Source organism: Pipistrellus hanaki (genome assembly GCF_964339955.1).
Source record: "Pipistrellus hanaki genome assembly, chromosome: 10".
NCBI lineage: Eukaryota > Metazoa > Chordata > Mammalia > Chiroptera > Vespertilionidae > Pipistrellus > Pipistrellus hanaki.
In genome coordinates, this window is record NC_140512.1 from 1,404,298 (window position 1) to 1,417,180 (window position 12,883).

At 65.4% G+C, this 12,883-nt stretch overlaps 1 protein-coding gene across 1 annotated transcript in view; it reads right to left on the bottom strand.

The window, feature by feature from the left end:
* The window catches only part of COBL (cordon-bleu WH2 repeat protein), a gene marked incomplete at its 5' end in the record, with an annotated part of 42,812 nt that extends 30,177 nt beyond the window's left edge, over positions 1 to 12,635 (bottom strand). The window contains one exon of the mRNA XM_084897298.1: positions 12,483 to 12,635. Coding sequence (XP_084753424.1) covers positions 12,483 to 12,635 — 153 coding nt within the window. The remainder of the gene's footprint in view (positions 1 to 12,482) is intronic.
* Positions 12,636 to 12,883: the final 248 nt, after the last annotated feature.

The window sequence follows — 12,883 nt, forward strand, 5'->3', positions numbered from 1 at the left end:
CCCGAGGCGGCCGGGCCTCCCGCAGCCGGCACCCGGCACTGCAGACCCGCCTCCCAGGCTGATGTCACCTCCTCTGTCCACCCCCACCCCCGCCGCCCCCCCAAACCCCGGCCGCAGCACACTGTTCCCACAGCCGAGGCCGATTCTGTTTCCGCCGCATTCCTCGTCCGCTCACCGCTGCCCAACAGATAACACCCCGGACACGCCTCCCAGCCAGGCACCAGGCCCAGGGCCCCGCCAGGGGGGTCCCAGCCAGAGGGGGTCCCAGCCAGAGGGGGTCCCAGCCAGAGGGGGTCCCAGCCAGAGGGGGTCCCAGCCAAGGGGGGGTCCAGCCAGAGGGGGGTCCAGCCAGAGGGGGGTCCAGCCAGAGGGGGGGTCCCAGCCAGAGGGGGGTCCCAGCCAGAGGGGGGTCCAGCCAGAGGGGGGGTCCCAGTCAGAGGGGGGTCCCAGCCAGAGGGGGTCCCAGCCAGGGGGGTCCCAGCCAGAGGGGGTCCCAGCCAGAGGAGGTCCCAGCCAGAGGGGGGGTCCCAGCCAGAGGGGGTCCCAGCCAGGGGGGGTCCCAGCCAGAGGGGGTCCCAGCCAGAGGGGTCCCAGCCAGAGGGGTGTCCCAGTCAGAGGGGGTCCCAGCCAGAGAGGGGGTCCCAGCCAGAGGGGGTCCCAGCCAGAGGGGGTCCCAGCCAGAGAGGGGGTCCCAGCCAGAGGGGTGTCCCAGTCAGAGGGGGTCCCAGCCAGAGGGGTGTCCCAGTCAGAGGGGGTCCCAGCAGGGGGGGTCCCAGCCAGAGGGGGTCCAGCCAGAGAGGGGGTCCCAGCCAGAGGGGTGTCCCAGTCAGAGGGGGTCCCAGCCAGAGGGTGTCCCAGCCAGAGGGGGTCCCAGCCAGAGGGGGTCCCAGCCAGAGGGGGGGTCCAGCCAGAGGGGGGTCCAGCCAGAGGGGGTCCCAGCCAGAGGGGGGTCCAGCCAGAGGGGGTCCCAGCCAGAGAGGGGGTCCCAGCCAGAGGGGGTCCCAGCCAGAGGGGGTCCCAGCCAGAGGGGGGTCCCAGCCAGAGGGGGGGTCCCAGCCAGAGGGGGGGTCCAGCCAGAGGGGGGGTCCCAGTCAGAGGGGGGGTCCCAGCCAGAGGGGGGTCCCAGTCAGAGGGGGTCCCAGCCAGAGGGGGTCCCAGCCAGAGGGGGTCCCAGTCAGAGAGGGGGTCCCAGTCCAGAGGGGGGTCCCAGTCAGAAGGGGTCCCAGCCAGAGGGGGTCCCAGCCAGAGGGGGGTCCCAGCCAGAGGGGGGGTCCCAGCCAGAGGGGGTCCCAGCAGAGGGGGGTCCCAGCCAGAGGGGGGGTCCCAGCCAGAGGGGGGTCCCAGTCAGAGGGGGTCCCAGCCAGAGGGGGTCCCAGCCAGAGGGGGTCCCAGCCAGAGGGGGGTCCAGCCAGAGGGGGGTCCCAGCCAGAGGGGGGGTCCAGCCAGAGGGGGGGGGTCCCAGTCAGAGGGGGTCCCAGCCAGAGGGGGTCCCAGTCAGGGGGGGTCCCAGTCAGAGGGGGGGTCCCAGCCAGAGGGGGTCCCAGTCAGGGGGGTCCCAGTCAGAGGGGGGTCCCAGCCAGAGGGGTCCCAGTCAGGGGGGGTCCCAGCCAGAGGGGGGTCCCAGCCAGAGGGGGTCCCAGCAGAGAAGGGGCCTAGCCAGAGCCATGGGGTCCTGGCGAGGGCACAGCGGATCTGGGGGAAGGATCTAGCTACCAGGACATCACCTCCCGGGCCTGCAGCTGGCTCGTGGGAGCTGCAGCGACACTTGAGTTCACTGGCCGACCCCCTTGTCCCCCTGGGCAGCTGGCCGGTCAGCTCAGCCCCTGAGGAGGTAGGAGTGTGCTGCCCCCCAGATACCCCCCGAAAGACCCCAGCCTCCCCAGCTCCTCACTGCCCCCTCCCGCCCCTGCTGCCCTCCAGGACTGCAACTCGGGGCCCCAGAGCCACACAGTCCCCGTTCTCCCCCTCCTTCCCCCCCTCCCTCCCCTCCCCCTCTCCCCTCACCTCCCCAGAGGGCCGGGCAGCCGGAGGCAGGGGCTGTGGTGGGGCAGGCTTAGCCGGGACTGGAGCTGAGCCTCACTTCTGAGCAGCGATTCCATTCGGCCGGACGACAGCCACTGAGCTGCCGGGCCTGCCCTGACCCAGTCCAGGAGAGGGAGCTGGCGGGGCTACGCCTGTCCCGCCATGAGCCCCTCCCTCCAGCTTCATCAGGATGGGCCCGGTCAAAGGTCAAAGGCGGGAGGCCCCGGAGGCCTGGCTCAGCGGTGGAGGCCGACCCCGGAGCCAGGAGGTCAGGGTTGGACCCCGGTCGGGCACAGGCCGGGCTGTGGGCTCCATCCCCAGTGGGGCGTGCAGCAGGCAGCCGGTCCGTGATTCTCTCTCATCACTGATGCTTCTCTCTCTCCCCTCCCTCCCTCTCGGAAGTCATAAACATTTATTTTTTAAAGAATATCAGCCTGTCTGGCAGGCGGGCAGAGAGGGCCGAGTCCGGGAAGGCGGGGGAGAGGGGGTGCGGGCCTGGGGCAGCCTCAGCTTTCCTTCCCGGTGGGAACCGAGCGAGCGGCTGGATTAGGTTCCTCCGGGAAGTGTGAGAGCGGGAACAAAGCCGACGGGAACGCGAGGCCCCGCTGGAGCCGAGCGGGAGCCGCGTGAAATGCATCCCGGTGATAAGCACCGGCCTTTGTCCGCCCGGGAGCAGGAAACCCGGCAACCGGCTGGGGTGGCGCCAGGCCTGGCAGGAGCGGCCTCCGAGCGGTTCCCAGGCTCCGGCCGCCCTGCCGCAGGCCCGGCTCCGGGCTCCGCCAGGCTCCTCCGGGCTTCTCCAGGCTCCAGCAGGCTCCAGCCTCGGCTCTGGAGAGCGGGCCTGGGGGGGCTCCTGCAGCCTCTGATTTCCAGCCGGGCTGCACAGTTAGTTCCATGGCCACGGGGTCCCCGAAAACACCTGTGCGTGTGGCTGTGCAAACCCCTAGCCACGCACCTGCTGCCTCTGTCACCAGCGGCTGTCAGAGGAGAGACGGGAGGATGACTCCTCCGAGCCCACGGACAGGGCCCAGGGCAGTGAGGAGCTGAGGAGGGAGGGGCTGGGGGAGGGGGAGGAGAGGTTTGTAATACGATCAACAATAAAACATGTTTTAAAATAAAGCACTTCGGGAAGGAAAGCCTGAGAAATGGACATGAACTAAGCTGGGCGCTCCAGGGGCCCAGCACTGAGGGTGGCATGTCCTGCAGCCAGGGCCCGGGGCCGCAGCGGGAGACGGAGGCACAGCTGGGCTGCAGGCCCGGCGGCTTTGAGGGGACATGTTCGCCCGGAGCTCAGCGCTGGCGCCTTAATTCTCCCTGAAAACATGGCCCCGATGACCCGGGACTCTGAGCTCAAAATAGGCCGGGCCCGCAGCCGCCCGCGGGAACCTGAGTGGCGGGGGCGTCGCTGTCCGGAGCCAGGCCTGCTCCCCACGCACGGCGCCCAGAGCGCACTGCCTGCAGCCTGGGCACGCCCCGAGACCCTGCCACCCCCCTGCCAGCCCCCGCCCCGCACAGGGCCTGCCCCCTCCCCCAGGCTCCCCGTTGCCACTGCTCACAAGAGACTTACAAGAGAGGAGGATTCCGACCCCGACCAAGGACCAACAGCAGAGGCTAATGGGTGTGTGTGTGTGTGGGGGGGGGGGGTCGGGGGCTCAGAGGCCTGGGGAGGAGAGAGGAGTTTTGCAGCTGAGTGGCCTCCCAGGAGCGGTGCATGCAGCAGGCGGCCAGCAGGGGGCGCCTGAAGGGAGGGCAGGTCTGGGTGAGGAGGAAGCCACAGGCTGGGGTGTGTGCAGGGGTGGAGGGTGTGTGTGGGAGGGGGCATGTGTGTGGGGGCATATGTGTGGGAGGCATGTGTGGGGTGTGTGTGGTGGACATGTGTGTGGGAGGCATGTGTGGGAGCATGCACTCAGCAAGGCGCTGCCCCTTCCCTCCTGGGGGCAGGGCCCCTTCAGACTAGACCAGCTGGAGCAGGTGAGCTCGGAGCCCCGGGCGAGGCCCCATGCCGGGCGGAGTGGGCGCTGGCTGGGAGCTCTCCACCGGCCACGTGGAACAGGGACGTCCACGTGGAACAGGGACGCCCATGCCAGGGGACGGTGGGGTGCAGGGAAGAGAGGGACAGGCAAGGGGCGGCCACAGGCACCTAGGAAACCAGGTGTGCCTGCAGAGCGGGGCGGCAGTTCGGGCCCTCTGACCCCCTCCCCGCCCGCCCCCCAGCCCCAGGGCCCGTGGGCCCCCTCCCCGCCCGCCCCCCAGCCCCAGGGCCCTCTGACCCCCTCCCCGCCCGCCCCCAGCCCCAGGGCCCGTGGCCCCCTCCCCGCCCGCCCCCCAGCCCCAGGGCCCTCTGACCCCCTCCCCGCCCGCCCCCAGCCCCAGGGCCCGTGGCCCCCTCCCCGCCTGCCCCCCAGCCCCAGGGCCCTGGGCCCCCTCCCCGCCCCCATCACTCCCAGAGGCGGGGCCTGCTCTCCCTCCTAACACCTGAGCGGGCCAGGGCCTTGCTGGCTGCGTGCTGGGTTCCAGTCCACCCAGCTGTTCACCAGACACCTCCCCTGGCCTGCAGGGGGCGCCCCCTCCCGATTTCCTCTGACAGCCCCGCTCTTGGCCCTTTGCTTCTTTCTCATCAAAACCAAAATGACAGCGCGCAGGGCCTGGCACGGGGATCCTTCCGCCCGCAGGAGCTCCCGGGATCCCCTTCTCTGGACCAGAACCCGCCATCCGGCCCAGAACCTAGCGGGCTTCTAGCAATCCGCCAAGGGATGGGGTTACTTAGTGACTCTTAAAAGTTAAAATGTAACCGTTCCCCAGTTCCAGTCTGATCTGTTAAAAAAAACAAACCCAAAGCTTTGCCCCAGCCGGCCAGGCTCAGTGGCTGAGCATCGACCTATGAACCAGAAGGTCAGGGTTCGGTTCCCGGTCAGGGCACAGGCCCAGGTTGCTGGCTCCATCCTCAGTGGGGGGCCTGCAGGAGGCAACTGATCCATGGATCTCTCTCATCAGGGATGCTTCTCTCTCCCCCACTTCCTCTCTGAGATCAATAAAATGTATTTTCCTTTAAATAAAAAACAGCAAGCCGCCGAAACCGGTTTGACTCAGTGGTACAGCGTTGGTCTGCGGACTGAAAGGTCCCAAGTTCGATTCCGGTTAAGGGCATGTACATTGGTTGCGGGCACATCCCCGGTAGGGGGTGTGAAAGAGGCAGCTGGTCGATGTCTCTCACTCATCGACGTTTCTAGCTCTCTATCCCTCTCCCTTCCTCTCTGTAAAAAATCAATAAAATATATTTTTAAAAAAACAAACAAACAAAAAAACAGCAAGCCAAGCTTTTAGAGACACGAAGCAGCAGACTTCTCATCTCCCACAGGCTGTCTGCGGGGCCCTACCCCGATGCTCAGCACAGAGCTATACGGAACTTCACAGAGACCACAGCAGTGCGAGCGGCAACCAGGGTTAAGCGATCCCGGCTACAATGCATCGGCTGGGTTTGCCTCAGGCTGTGCGGGCCCAACCCACAGCCCCTCCGGGAGGGGAGCCCCTTTTCCAGCCGGAAGAGGCGGCGGCACGGGCCAGGCCTGCCGCGTCACTGGCTTCAGAACCCTGTCCCATCGCTCCTGCACACCCCCTGGATGCGTCACCGGACCTTCTATAAGCCACTCTGCCCACCGCAGCACTGGAGCCAGCGCTGTGCCAGGGGGGCGCTGTGCCAGCAGGGGGCGCCGTGACGGAGCGACATTCAGAGCAGGACTCGGCGGGCGGTACTACAGGGTATTTACATGCGTTTGGCGTCTGGATAATGACCGGGTCCCCACGAGGATTTACATTGGAGCTTCCGGCTCCTCTCCTGGGTGAGCCGTGGGTGAGCCGTGGGAGACTGCGGGGACCGGACACAGCCCCGGGGCGGGGGGGGGGGGGTGATGTCACAGGGGCTTTGTTGGCACACAGGCCTCCAGGCTCTGCCCCTCAGACACCACAGGCAAAGAGGAGGAGAGGGAAGCCCCCGAAGTGCCCCCCCGCGGGGCTGCAGCGGACAGCGGGCAGGGCCCAGGGCACAGGCCAGGCCCTGTGCCAGGCCTCTCCCCGCCCGGCGTGGTGCCCACCCCGTCCTGCCCGCTGGCCTGGAGAGCCCCACCCCGCACAGACTGGCTGTTTCACCGAGTGGGTCTGTTCGCCGCCCGCTGGCGTGTCTCAGAGCGTGGACGCCGAGCGGCCAGGGACCTGGCTGGCAGGTTAGGGGACGGGGCATCCGCAGGTGAACAAACCATCCGTGACCAATGAGGGCTCCGTGCAGTTCCCGTCCAGGTACGGACTGTATGACGATTTCGTTCCTTTTTAAAATGTATTTGTATTGATGTCAGACAGGAAGGGAGAGATGAGAGAGAATCGTGGACCGGCTGCCTCCTGCACGCCCCACACTGGGCATGGAGCCTGCAGCCTGGCCCGTGCCCTGAGGGGAATGGAACCCTGACCCCTGGTTCACCGGTCGACGCTCAGCCTCGGAGCCGCGCCCACGGGCTGCCCTGTGACCCTGCATTGTCCTCCCGCAGGCCTGGTGCAGGTGACATGCACAGCCACACAACGTGCTTCCGGGAGCGGGCCCAGGGCGCCCTGAGGAGAGGCCGCTGCCCAGGGCCCGGAGCAGCTCCGACCGCGAGGCCCAGGCTCCGGCCCTCTCCCCCAGGCAGTCCTGGGCGAACTCACTGGGGGATCACTAGACGCACCGAGACGCGCACACAGCCTCCCGGGCCCCCCCTCTCCCGCCCCCCGTCCCGACCACACAGCTCAGCGGCCCCACAGCGGGGCTGTGTGCCTGCAGCCCAGCCGTCTCTGCGCGTTTTTCGGGACAATTTCACGTCTAAATGCACCGGGACCTAAAGGAGCCCAGCGCCGATGCCCGTCCCGCAGCCCGTCCGTCAGAGCCCGAGTGCGGGTTGTCTGGATTGTTCCAGAAGGCCGTGGTCGGCACACTCATCAGTCCACAGAGCCAAATACCAACAGCACAAGCCACATTTTTTAAAGTCAAACTTCTTCTAACGCCACTTCTTCAAAACAGACTCGCGCAGGCCCTGGTATTTTGTGGAAGAGCCACACTCAAGGGGCCAGAGAGCCCCGGTTGCCGACCGCGGATATAGGAAAGGGTTCCCACACTTCCGATAGAGCGGGCTCCGGCCCAGGCGGCAGAGGAAAGGCGCGGCTCTCCGATTGGAAACATAACACTGGCCGGGCTGGTGTGGCCCAGTGGTTGAGCTCCGGCCTATGAACCACGTGGTCCAGTTCCCCGTCAGGGCACAGGCCCGCGACACAGGCTCGATCCCCAGGTGGAGGCGGGCAGGAGGCGGCCGATCCATGGTTCTCTCTCATCACTGATGTTTCTGTCTCTCCCTCTCCCTTCCTCTCTGAGGTCTATAAAAATATATTTAAAAAGGAAAAACAATGACATTGCACCACAGCAGCTAGGAAACCAGGAGAGAAGTTTCTACGCCTCCGAAGCCTGGACACTTGACAAACACAGAGGCATGGCCTGTGCTCACGGCCGCTCCTTCATTCTGCACGTTCCCAGAGAGACAACCAGCTCGCGGGGCCCCTGCCCGCCTCCCGCAGGCTCCCTGGGGCCCCGGGACGGTCCTGAGGTCGTATGGTCCAGGGAGACGGAGCCCAGCACCTGCAGGCACTCTCTCTCCCCTCTCCTCTCCCCCCGTCCCGGGAGGCCCGGAGCCCGGCCACCAGGCAGCCCTGCCCCGCCCGGTGGCGGCCTGGGCACCCACTGTCACCGCCACTCCTCCCCTTTCACGGGACACAACTCACCGCTCTGCCAGCATTTCCGTCTGTCCCTCCGTCTGTCCGTCCAAAAGCTTCCTGCCAGCCCTCCCTCCCCCGTCCGCCCCGGGTCACTCCTGAGGCCCCGGAGGGACTGGGCCCTGACACCCAGCCCGGCCCGGCTCTCGGCACAGCTGCGGTGAGAGCGAGGCCCGCTGGGCTGGCACAGGGCGTGGCGTCCGCGCGGGCGGCGTCTGTCACCCCAATAAACACTGCGCCTCCTGACCGGGACGCTCGCAAACGCGCACGGAGGAGCCGGCTCCCGGGCTGTCACTCCCGCGTCAGGCGGGAGCTTTTCGCGTGCAGAAGGCTGCCTGCACCTCCCCTGCGGTGTGCGCACTGACCAGAGAGCGAGGGCGGGGAGAGGCATCCCGGAGGAGAGAGGGTCACTGCCTCCCGCACGCCCCCCCTGGGGATGGAGCCCACAACCCGGGCCTGTGCCCTGACCGGAACCGAACCCTGACCTCCTGGCTCCTAGGTCGATGCTCACCCACTGAGCCACACTGGCCGGGCTCGTTCACACGTCCCAGGGGCTAAAGTTCCCGGGAAACAGGCCTGCGCTGGGAGCTGGGAGAGGAAATGTCTCGGGTGCCCTGGCAGCAGGCGGGCAGAGGCGGCGCTGGGAGCCTCGGAGTTCTCACATCCTGGAGCCGGAACGGCCGGGCACAAAGGTCGGGGTGCCGGTGAGCAGGGGGCGGGCAGGGCCTCAGCTCCGCGGCTCTCCCTCTGAGTCACCGCCCATCCTCCCGGGCGAGGCGGGGGCCACGTGGACTCTGAAAGCGTGTGGTGCACACGTGACAACGTGCTCCCGCTTTACAGCCCGCGAGCTGACTGTCCTCCCAGATCACGTCCTAGACACACACAGGGTCTCTGCTGCGGCTCGTGTTCATGGTAACACCCGGCTAGCCAGCCTCTGCAGGGACCTACAGGCGGGCTCGCCTGTCAGAGAGCGTGGATATTCTGTGGAAGAGCCACACTCCAGGGGCCAAAGAGCTGCATGTGGTTCATGAGCCATGGTTTGCTGACCACTGGCCTAGTGGATGGAGTGTCGGCCTGCGTTGCAGGCTCCTCCCCAGCCCGGGCCCTGGTCAGGGCGAATGCAGGAGGCAACCCATTGATGTCTCTATCCCATCGATGTTTCTGTCTTTCCCTCTCTCTTCCACTCTCTCTAAAAACCAATGGAATAATATCCTCAGGTAAAAACTTTTAAAACAGAGATAGATGATAGATGGATGGATGGATGGATAGATAGCTGGCCATCGTGGCACCCTGTCAGCTCCCGTAGTGAGAAGCAGCACCTCATGTATTGATCACGTGGGCGGGTGAGCTGTGGGTCTCCCCCCGCAGAGGTGGGGCCCGGGAACCGGGGAGGCAGAGATCCCAGGCGGGCGGTGCAGCCTCAGCCGCAGCTGCAGCCGGCCGGCCCGGGGCGGAGCTGCCTGGAAGGCCCGGCACACCGGCCCGACGGGTCTGGCTGGCTGGGGTGGCGGATGGTGACAGGATCTACTGTCACCCAACACCATCCTGGCAGCGCGGGCACGTCTCACAGCGGCTCCCGCACAGCCCTGTCCCGGTCCCCCGGGCAGGGGCACCCCGCCTTTACAGGCGCCAACTGGGGATGCATGCGAGGCCCAGTGTCTCCCTCGCGGCCCGGGCAGCCGGAGAAGGGGGTGCCAGCACCTCCTGCATGCTGGGGATGGAGCCTGCAACCCTGCCTGTGCCCTGACCAGGAATTGAACCCTGACCTCCTGGTTCATAGGTCGAGGCTCAACCACTGCGCCAGGCCGGCCGAGGTGGGCTTCTCTGTTCTAGAAAGAAGCCCTGAGCCCTCCTCGCCTGCCCCAGTGCAGCAGCTGGTGGGTTTCCCGGGACAAACACAAGGACGGAGACCAGCCTGGGGCGCGAGCTGCCTGTGGAGACCAGCGTTCCGACGCCAGGAGCCGTGCAGGGAGGGGCGGGGGCTCCGAAGGCGGGCGCCTCTCGTCCTGATAAAGCAGGAATCTGGGGAATCTGTCTGGGCAGCTCTGTGCTCGGGATCGGGGCCCACACCCAGGCAGCACATTCTGAACTTGTGATAAGATGTTCCCTACTCCACAGGCCGGCGTGGCTCCGGGGTTGAGCATTGACCTCTGAACCAGGAGCTCAGGGTTCCATTCCCGGTTACTGCACGTGCCCACGTTGCAGGCTCCATCCCCAGTGTGGGGCGTGCAGGAGGCAGCTGGTCCCTGATTCTCTCTCATCGTTGATGTTCCTCTCTCTCTCTCTCTCTCTCTCTCTCTCTCTCCTCCCCTCCTTCTCTTCTCTCTCTGAAATCAATAAAATATTTTTTTTTTAAAAAAAGATGTTCTCTACTCAAAGTCTGGCCCCACAGGGACTGGCATCTCTGGGCAGGGAGAGTGTGCGGTGCCCGGGTCCGGCTGTGCCCTCTGGGAGGGGTTACGGTGGGGCGGGGTGATGCCCACGCAGGGTGGCTCCCACACGTGGCCAGGCCCGGAGCCCGCCTCTGCCTCTCAGGCCTGCCCTCCCCAGACCCTCCTGTGAACCCGCCGACTCTGGTGTGGCCCGGCCCCGCGGCGCCTGGGGCCAGAGGGGAGGGGCCTGCAGCACACGGTGGGCTCCCGGGGCTCACAGCGAAGGGAAGACGGGCGGGTCAGGGCAGTAAAGTGTGGGCAGGACGTGGCGGGGCCGAGCCTGGGTCAGGGATGCCCGTCTCAGTGCTGACCTTTTCGGATGGGGAGGCCCCGGCCTGGTTCCGGCCCCAGCATCCTGCTCTTCGGAGGGAGCGGGGACATGGCCACCTGGCCAGCATGGCTGCCTCCGCGTCAGCCGGCCAGGCTCACACCCTCGAGCGGGTGGCACTGAGACCCAGCTGGTGCGTGCCCGGCCCACAGCTACGCCCCCGCCCTTCCCGGCCGCCCCACCCCCGGTGCCCCCGGAGAACCCTCGCCAAACCCCACAGGGAGTGGTCGCCACCCCGTCACCCTCAGAACTCTGAGGAGGGAGCCAAGGACCCCCCACTCTGGCCTGAAGTTGCGCAGGGACTTCCTGAGTCTTAAAATTCACAGGATCAAGTGGGTGAACATAATGTATGGATGGCACATACATTATGTCTCAATAAAGCTGGTAGTCAACACATCATGGAAATAGAATGCTTATTTCTTTAAAAAATGTAATATGAATTTATCGATTTCAGAGAGGGAGAGAAACATCAATGATGAGAGAGAATCATTGATCAACTGCCTCCTACAGCCCCCTACTGGAGATCGAGCCCACAACCCACGCAGTATGTCCTGACTGGTGCATGGGACGACACTCAATCCACTGAGCTACACTGGCCAGGCAGAAAACATAATTTTTTAAAGTTGTTATGTGGGCCTTCTTCCCTCTGTGGGTCAATGATCCTTAATTTAAAATATGTATATTCTGTGGCCCTAATTCACCTCAGTTACCTTTGTGTATATCTACACTAATAAAAGAGAAATATGCAAATTGACCGTCACTTGTGATGCCCACCAGCCAATCAGGAGTGAGTATGCAAAGCTGGCATCAGTCCCACCCACAGTCACTCTGGGTCTCTGGGCAGCACACATGCAGGCATGGAGCGGCCAGGTGAGGCAGGAGGCCTGCTATGAGGGGGAGGGCAGGGGGCGGAGGGAGCTACAGGAGCGGCGCCCTGGCTGGAGCGAAGACGGAGGGCGGCAGCCAGAGGGAAGGCCTGGGTCCCGGGGCCAGAGGAAAACCGGGGCTGGCAGCCAGGGGAAGGAAGGCCCATTGCACGAATCTTCGTGCACCGGGCCTCTAGCAGCTAATAACAAATAACAGAGATGGACAGATGATGGCTGGACAGATGGACAATAGACGGGTGGATGGACAATAGATGAATGAATGGAAGAATGGATGATGGACAATGGATGGAGGGATGGATAGATAGATAATGGGTGGATAATGGATGGATGGACAATGGATGGATGGACAATGGATGGACGGATGGAAGAATGGATGATGGACGATGGATAGAGGGATGGATAGATAGGTAATGGGTGGATAATGGATGGATGGACAATGGATGGATGGACAATGGATGGATGGACAATGGATGGATGGATGGAAGAATGAATGGATGATGGATGGAGGGATGGAGGGATAGACAATGGGTGGACAATGGATGATGGATGGATGATGGATGGATGGATAATGGGGCGACAATGGATGGATGGACGCTGGGCAGGTGCAGGAGGGAACATCCCTGCCCCATTGCAGTGTTCTCTGTCCGGTGGAGGTGACCAGGCTGCCTGCCTCCAGCGCTCCACAGGACGCAGCCGTGAGCACAGGGGCCAGAGGACAGGAAGTGGTCAGTGACAGGTGACAGACAGGCGGACAAGTCACCTCCTGCTGCCCAGGCTCTCGGTTCGCGTGCTGGACGCCCAGCCACTCAGCAACAGCACCGAGCGGATGGGCCCCGCTCCCGCTCACCTCCTCTCCGTGCCGACACGAGGTGCCAGGGGGAGACACGATGGGAGGTGGGCCCTGGGGGCGCCCAGGGACAGTCTGGCCCTGAACTGCGCACACACCCTAATCCCAGCACGGACACGCCCGCGCCAAATGGCCCTTAAATTTAGCAGCTCCGCACTCAGCCGCCCACGCACGCATACCACAGGGTAACCGATCGGGGGCGGGATGGAGCCCTGGGCCCCGGGGGCCTGCCGAGCGGAGGCCGTGCTCCATGTATGGCCTCGGCCCTCCTCCAGCCACACCGGGCAGGCGCTATATTTAGCCTCCCCGCCAGCCAGACCAGCTGCCGCCATCGCCCTCCCGTGGGCTCCACAGCGCCGCCCCCTCGGCCGTGTTAAACCAGAGCCGAGGCCGCGGGGGACCCCACACAGTCTGTTCCAGGTTCTTTGGGGAGAAGTGGCCGTTACAGAGGCAGCCGGGCAGCGGCCGGCCAGGCCCCCGCTCCCCGCTCCCCGCCCCTCCCCGCGCCCACGCACCTGGGGCCGCGGCGGGAGGGCCAGCTGCCGGCCTCTCGGGTTACACGGCCGCTGGCCGGACACCA